The sequence below is a fragment of the Anticarsia gemmatalis genome, chromosome W (genome assembly GCF_050436995.1).
Source record: "Anticarsia gemmatalis isolate Benzon Research Colony breed Stoneville strain chromosome W, ilAntGemm2 primary, whole genome shotgun sequence".
Classification (NCBI taxonomy): domain Eukaryota; kingdom Metazoa; phylum Arthropoda; class Insecta; order Lepidoptera; family Erebidae; genus Anticarsia; species Anticarsia gemmatalis.
This window is the reverse complement of record NC_134775.1, coordinates 9,687,634-9,696,043: the sequence shown is the minus strand read 5'-3', so window position 1 is coordinate 9,696,043 and position 8,410 is coordinate 9,687,634. Positions and strand designations below refer to the sequence as shown.

General features: G+C 37.6%; 1 protein-coding gene across 1 annotated transcript; it reads left to right on the top strand.

The window, feature by feature from the left end:
• Positions 1-269: 269 nt before the first annotated feature.
• On the top strand, positions 270-7,565 carry LOC142985934 (uncharacterized). The gene is made up of 4 exons (XM_076134176.1): positions 270-417; positions 1,453-1,560; positions 1,759-1,882; positions 6,596-7,565. The coding sequence occupies exons 1-4, from the start codon at positions 270-272 to the stop codon at positions 7,563-7,565; spliced, it is 1,350 nt and encodes a 449-aa protein (XP_075990291.1).
• Positions 7,566-8,410: the final 845 nt, after the last annotated feature.

Below are 8,410 nucleotides of genomic sequence, written 5' to 3'. Positions count from 1 at the left end.
TCCTTTCAATAACAGACTCATTAGTGTTATCGCATAACGGTAAACACGTGTTCATTTTTTTTAATAGATACTAGAAAATGTCGGACGTTAAGACACTTATTAAGAAACGTAGTTCTTTAAAGTCGAAGCTCAAGATTTACAGTAACTATTTAACTTTAATTAGCAGTAGTGCACAAATATCTGAGTTGCAAAGATTAGACCTGCAGGAGCGTTTTCATAAATTCGAAACCTTACATGCCGAATTTGATGATTTACAGACAGACATCGAAATGCTTATCGACGATGCCGAGACTGCACTCACGGACCGTGAGGACTTCGACCGCCAATTTTTTAGTCTGGTGGCACTCACGCGCAGCCTGCTCGGTTCTTCGGTCAACGTTGTTGGTTCTGAGGCGGGCTTCAAAGATGCTGACTCAGGTGCACACGCTTCCAATAATTTTGTTCGTTTGCCAAAAATCAATTTGCCTCATTTTGACGGGAACTATCAGTGCTGGCTTGAGTTTCGAGACACCTTTTCGTCATTAGTTCACGATAACTCTAGCATTAATAACATCAACAAGTTTCATTACTTGCGTGCTTCCCTACAGGGAACCGCAGCGTCGCTAATTAAAAATTTAGATTTTAGCAGTGATCATTATAAGACCGCTTGGGACTTGTTGTGCGAGCGATACAACAATGAGTATCTGCTTGTGGGAAATCATTTACAAGCTTTATTATTTGATTTTGAGCCAATTACTAAAGAATCGAGTGTCTCCATTAGAAGCATAGTTGATAATATTAATAAAAATGTTCGGGCATTAACCAATTTAAAAAGACCCACTGAACATTGGGATGATATCATCATTTTTGTCATGGTTAAAAAATTAGATTTAGTTACTAGTCGTGAATGGGAGGAACACAGAAACAATAAAATTACAGGCTATCCTACTACGTCACAATTTTGTTCATTCTTAAGTAAAAAAGCTGATTGGTTGGAGTCTGTAGAATCAAATAATAATACGAATTCTTTTCAGCACAATACTGTTGTTGCTTTAAATAACAATTTAGACAATAATTTAGGTAACAATAACAACTACTCTAAAAATAAAAACTCAGATAAAAAATTAAAAAATATTAATATTAAATGTCCACTTTGCTCCCAAGCACATACTTTATATAAATGCAATATCTTTAGAAGCCTATCAATAGAAAATCGCATTCAAAGGGCAAAAGATTTGACTGTTTGTCTTAACTGCCTACGCATTGGACATACTGCTAAGCAGTGTAAGTTTTCACGCTGCAGATATTGCAAGACCAAACATAATACGCTTTTGCACTTAGATTCTAGCGAACCCAATCTATTGCCTTCTGCTGTTGCTTCACTGCCTCCTGCACTGCCATCTGCGTCTAATGTTGTGCTTTCGGCTAATTCTATGCAGCTCGCCACTTCTGCGCATGTTTTCTTATCCACAGCGTTGGTGAACGTCATCAGCCACACGGGTAAGAAGTACGCCGCGCGCCTACTGCTGGACAACGGCAGTACGGCGAACTTCGTAACGCACAGCTTAACAGAGAAACTGGGTTTGTCACGACGAGGTACTAGCACCAAGGTAACAGGTATCAATAATCACATATCCACCAGTACACAGTCTTGTCAACTAACTATAGAGTCCTTATGCTGTGCCTACACTGTAGATATTGATTGCCACGTCCTACCTGAGATCACGAAGGTCTTGCCTTCTACGTTCGTACCCATTAACCATGTCCCTATTCCTTCAGGTCTTACATTAGCGGACCCGAACTTCAACGTTCCGTCGGCCGTCGATGTCCTGGTAGGGGCTGAGGTGTTTTGGAATGTCATAGGTTCAAATACGATAGACTTAGGGAAAAATTTACCTAAATTGTGTGAAACAAAATTCGGATGGCTTGTATCTGGTAGCATTTCACATCAATCTAGCTTTCTTTCCTCTGCTTCTAATCACTTTTGCCATCATTCCAATGTCAATCCCGACCTCACTAAATTCTGGGAACTTGACAATGTCTCACACAAACATTCCCACTCTCTTGAGGAGAGAATGTGTGAACAACACTTTACACAAACCACTACACGCAACAGCGATGGTGCGTTTGTCGTTAAAATGCCTTTGAAGGACGACCCAAGCTCTCTAGGACAGTCTTACACAAATGCTAGGAATCGTTTTTTGTCCCTAGAGCGGCGGTTTAAGCGTGATCCTTCCTTTCAAAGCAAATATTACGAATTTATGCGAGAGTATGAGCGCTTAGGTCATATGACGTTAGACTCTAACTGTACTTCTCCACCTGGACATTCCATAACTAAATATTATATTCCACACCATGGAGTCATTCGGAATTCGAGTACCACAACTCAACTACGCGTAGTCTTCGACGCATCAGCCCCTACTAGTACGGGAGTGTCTCTTAACGACATTCAGATGGCCGGTCCGGTAGTGCAAGACGATCTATTATCCATTTTAATACGTTTTCGTCAGCATAGATACGTGGTCTCAGGTGACGTGGAGAAGATGTACAGAGCTATCGAACTAAGTCCAGATCAACGACCTCTCCAAAAAATTATTTTTCGATTTGATCCCTCGGAACCTCTAAGTACATACACATTAAATACAGTTACGTACGGTACTGCGTCTGCTCCCTATTTAGCCACCAAGTGTTTGGTAAGTTTGGCTGATAACACTGAGGATAGTCGTGCACAACTCGCTATACGGCGTGATTTTTACGTAGACGATTATCTCGGGGGAGGGAGCACCATATCTGAAACTGTACATGTAACTAAAACTATAAAAAAGGTTCTTTCTTCAGCAAAATTTAATTTACGCAAATGGCGATCAAATAATTTGGAAATCTTAAATCAAATAAAATCTAATAATAATTATAATGAATCAGATAATATGTTACATTTTTCTGAGCATGGTCTTAACGGTTCTCAGTCCAAAACCCTAGGACTTAACTGGGTTTGTGACTCAGATTCACTTACATACACTATAAACGTTACTTCTACTAATAAAGTCACCAAACGTCATATCCTCTCTGTTATCAGTCAGATTTTCGACCCACTGGGCCTCGTTGGTCCGTGCGTTGTTGAAGCCAAAATCCTCATGCAGCGACTTTGGCTAGATAAATACGACTGGGACGACGGAGTATCGCTCGAGGTGAGCAATGCTTGGTCTGTGTTTGAGAGTACTATTACATCTTTAAATTATTTAAAGGTTCCTCGTTGGGTTTCGCATGAGGACTCTGTTACGCACGAAATACATGTTTTTACCGACGCATCCGAGAAAGCATACGGCGCCTGTGTGTACATTCGATCGTGTAACAGTGCCGGAGTCGTAGGTGTACAACTTCTAGTCTCTAGAAATCGTGTAGCACCCATCAAACCTACAACTATCCCGAGGCTTGAACTTTGTGGCGCTTTGTTGGGAGCAAGGCTGTGTGCTAAGGTTCAGGAATCTCTCACCATGACTATCCACAAGTATAGATTCTGGTGTGATTCAACCATAGTGTTGGGTTGGCTCTCTACTCCTTCTAACCAATTAAAACCTTTCGTCAGAAATAGAGTCAACGAGATTCAAGAGATCACATGTGGTCATACCTGGAGCTACGTACCGTCTAAGGACAACCCAGCGGATCTTGTTTCGCGTGGTCTACGGGCCGACATTATCAAGGACACACCCCTCTGGTGGTCCGGACCGTCTTTTTTATTAAATAAAGAGAGCCCAACTAGCACACAAGCGCTATAACAAGCTGCACAATGGCCGGTTAAAGGATTTTTATAACGCCTTAGGCTCCTTAGTAAGAAGTATAGTGGTTCTATAAGCGGCTACAGATCTCTTGTAGCGTCAAATAGGCCCATACTGTCCAGCTTATAGCTCGACATTGGATCTACAGTGGTCGTAAATAGTAATTATAATAGTACGTAGTATAGTAGTTGTACAGAAGCGCTAAAATAAGATAAAGGTGGTATAATCGCGCTACAAGAGCTTTTTCGCAGCTTCGTGGCGCTTAACAGCTGTTGTACAGAGGTGGTTAGCGCCACGAGCGTTCGAAAAAGCTCTTGCAGCGCGATTATACCACCTTTACCTTATTTTAGCGCTACTGTGTAACGGTTATAAATGCTAACGCTCTAAATTAGTAATATGGTCGGTTTATTATGGTGTAAACTAAATATATTGTATTAAAATGAATCATCAGTGACAAATGAGGAGACATTTTATTTTTACGGATTGGATTATGAAAATAACAAGTAGTCTATCGCTTTTATTTCTTTGTGTACGTGATATGAAAGTGCGAGTGCCAGTTTGCTGTCAATATATATGTATATTATCGTCAATATTTTCATGCGCCCTCAAAATATTCAGTTTTAAATGCAAACATTATATAGATATGTGGATTTGGAAATTGTATTTTGAACATAAATAAGACTTTGAGGGTTACAGATAGTTTAATTAGGGTTATAGTTAATAAAAAATGATTTTAATTATGTTAACTTTACCAGGCTATAGATTTATATGATCTTCAAAAGATCGTAATAACCTCAAAAAATATGTTTACCAAATGCTGTAATGGCGTCTCGATCAAGCACCTCTCAGAGTTGGTTACATCTGCTCTAGCGGCTTAAGCTGTACAAAGGCTCTAGTGTTTGCTGTTGTAGACCTCAAAGTTCTGCAGTTGTGGCATAGGAGTGCTTCAATATAATTGTTTTGGTCGCACACACCAGCATTTTACTCGTACTTTTAGGGGTCAGTCGTTGAATATTAAAATACTTAGTTTGAAAATCATTTTTTTTTATTTATATTTATTTTATTTATTTTATTTATTTTATTTATTTTATTTATTTTATTTATTTTATTTATTTTATTTATTTTATTTATTTTATTTATTTTATTTATTTTATTTATTTTATTTATTTTATTTATTTTATTTATTTTATTTATTTTATTTATTTTATTTATTTTATTTATTTTATTTATTTTATTTATTTTATTTATTTTATTTATTTTATTTATTTTATTTATTTTATTTATTTTATTTATTTTATTTATTTTATTTATTTTATTTATTTTATTTATTTTATTTATTTTATTTATTTTATTTATTTTATTTATTTTATTTATTTTATTTATTTTATTTATTTTATTTATTTTATTTATTTTATTTATTTTATTTATTTTATTTATTTTATTTATTTTATTTATTTTATTTATTTTATTTATTTTATTTATTTTATTTATTTTATTTATTTTATTTATTTTATTTATTTTATTTATTTTATTTATTTTATTTATTTTATTTATTCTTTAAAAACAGTTGACAGACTGAACCACCACTGCACCTATGTAAATATATTATGATAATAATTTTAAGCTTTAGTATAAAGGTATATTACTCGGTTATAGCGCTTTAGGTGCTTAACATAATTCTGTAATCCCCATGGCTGTAAAAATGTTTCGAATGATACCTTATACATCTATTTGCCGTACAGAAGCCATATAAATATCTGATATAACGCTCAAGGCGCTATTAAACACCTACGCAACTCTTTTATAGATGAGTAATACACTAGCCCTAAAAAAATCTGTTATAGAACCTAAGGCATTACAAAAAGCTTATTTACGCTCTTGAGCGCTATAAGCGCAACGCATAACTCCGTTTAAACTCCTTTATCTCCGAAAGTCCCCTTATACAGTTAACGGTGTTATAGAAGATTCCATTAACTCAGTTATACTTCCCTAGGCTGTCTAGCGATGCAATTACATGCTCATATATCACTATAAGTCATTAGTTTCCTACTAAACGGCTACTGTCCCGCCTAGCTGTTAAAGGGTTTTTTAAATAGCTAGTATACAACTTATAGAGAATTGTACAGCATTTGAACGACTCTTATGTAACTATCAGGCTGTATAACGACTGTATAAGCAGCTTGTGTGCTAGTTGGGAGTGAATGGCCCACAATGCCAAACACAAAGAAACATGATTTGCCGGAAGTGGTGACTCATATCATTAGTAGTGGTAGTAATAATAGTAATGATCACTCACATAATGTTCATCATTCACACGTAACCTCTCATTCATCTATCATTCATAATTTATTATCAAAGTATTCTAGTCTAACAAAAATTCATAAAATATTTACATATGTACAGCGATTTATTTACAACTTAAAAAATAAAAATAATAAATTGTGTGGCAATCTTTCATTGTTAGAGCTAGAAAATTCATTTAATTCAATTATTCATTTCTCACAACTTGAAATGTTCCCTGAGGAATATAAACTTCTAAAAAGTAGTCAAAAATTGCCACGCAAAAGTAGATTGCTTCCTCTGACGCCTTTCATTGACGATCACGACCTCATTCGTGTGGGCGGGAGGCTTGATAACTCTCCCTATGACTTCAATGTGAGGCATCCTATTCTTTTATGTGGTAAGCACATTCTTACTAAACTTATTTTTCACATGCAACATTTAAAGCTTGTTCATGCCGGTCCTCAGTTGTTACTGTCACACATTCGACAAACGTATTGGCCGCTAGGTGGCAGGAACCTATCTAGATTCACCGTAAATAAATGTCTCAAATGTTACAGACTCAAGGCTCAAAATGTACAGCCTGTAATGGGTCAACTACCATCATCGAGAACTAATTTTGAATTTCCTTTCTTACACAGTTACGTTGACTATGCCGGGCCAGTACTCATAGCAAACCGCGCGGGGCGAGGCTGCAAACTAACAAAGGCTTACATGTGCATCTTTGTTTGCTCGGCAGTAAAAGCAGTACATTTGGAGCTCGTCACAGACCTCACCTCTGAGGCTTACATGGCCGCTTTAAATCGTTTCGTGGCGCGTCGAGGCAAGCCCCGAAGCATCACGTCCGATAACGGGACTAATTTCGTAGGCGCGTCTAATGAAATGTACAATTTTTTAAATTCATCAAATGTTCCATTTGAAATCGCGCAGGAGGGTATCGAATTTATTTTCACGCCTGCATATAGCCCTCATTTCAATTCTTTGGCTGAAGCTGCTGTAAAATCGTGCAAGCATCACTTGAAAAGGCTATTGGGTCTTACTCACTTCACTTATGAAGAGATGTCTACTTGTCTCATTCAAATAGAGGCGGTATTGAACTCGCGCCCTCTCACTCCTCTTTCTTCTGACCCGAACGATTTTACGGCACTAACACCTTCTCATTTCTTGATTGGACGACCACTCTTATCTGTACCATGCACCCAGGTGACTGATAATACGCACATCACGCGACTGGACCGGTGGAAGAGGATACAGTACATCAGGCAGCACTTCTGGGGACGCTTCCATAATGAGTACACTTCTCTGCTGCAGGCCAAGTCCAAGTGGTTTGTTTCCAGAGGGGAGGTGAAGCCAGGAACCTTGGTCCTAATCAAGGACAAGACGACGCCACCACTGCTCTGGTCCCTGGGTCGGGTCACGAAGACCTATCCCGGCGTTGACGGAGTCACGAGGGTGGCAGAAATGAAGACCAGGAGGGGCACCATCCGTCGTGCCTTCAATTGCATATGCCCACTCCCATTAGAAGACTGAACGCTTCAACCCGGGGAGTATGTCGGCGCACGACCGCTACAGCTGAACGAGGGAGCGGTGCGGGGGCCGGGGCGCAACCGCGGCCGGCCGCGCCCGCGCCGCCACCGCGGCCGTCACTTCTCTTCAGGCCACGGCGCGCTTAACCGCGGGCACTTATTTGTATTACGTTGCGTTTATGATCTGTTGTAAATTACGGCATTAAAGCCCTATATCATACAGTCCACTCTTTATTTATAAAGTACCGTAAAGGCGCCTACAGTTTTTTTTTTTTTTTTTTTTTTTTTTTTTTTTTTTTTTTTTTTTTTTTTTTTTTTGTATGAGCAAGTACATTCCTCCTTCACAAATAGTTATTTCCAATTACTAGTGCTTATTATACTGTATTTACAGTGTTTCACCGCTTCGTTATAATAAATAAACTGCGGCAACATTATATGCGACAACACTGAAATAATTTATTCTGAACCTCTTAAAGGTACGATTCCTTATTATTTTCGTACTACAGCAAAAGTTACATCTACAATTAGAACAATAACTCATACTAACGAAGAAAATGTCCATATTCAATCAGGTGGGTCAGATATAGATACAAATAAACCAAAAAAATTTTTTCGTGCCTAACAATAAAAACTCGCACACATTTCTAGTTTTTCATCAGAACATTGCTGGAGCATTGCATAAAATTCCAGATCTAGAATTAGCGGTTGAAGAACTCCAGTTATCAGGTAAGAGTATTGATGTAATATGTTTGAGTGAACATTTTATTAAAAAAGGGGATGAAAATTATATGTTATTAAATAATTTTAAACTTTGCGCAATTTTTTCACGAACTGATCAACGTAGGGTAC

Bases quoted from the DNA above. Each gene is read 5' to 3' on its own strand.
- LOC142985934 (XM_076134176.1), top strand. From the start codon at position 270: ATGCTTATCGACGATGCCGAGACTGCACTCACGGACCGTGAGGACTTC. The intron at 1,561-1,758 runs GTTTGTCACGAC...CTATTCCTTCAG, and splicing joins CAGCTTAACAGAGAAACTGG to GTCTTACATTAGCGGACCCG. The intron at 1,883-6,595 runs GTGTGAAACAAA...CAAATGTTACAG, and splicing joins GGGAAAAATTTACCTAAATT to ACTCAAGGCTCAAAATGTAC.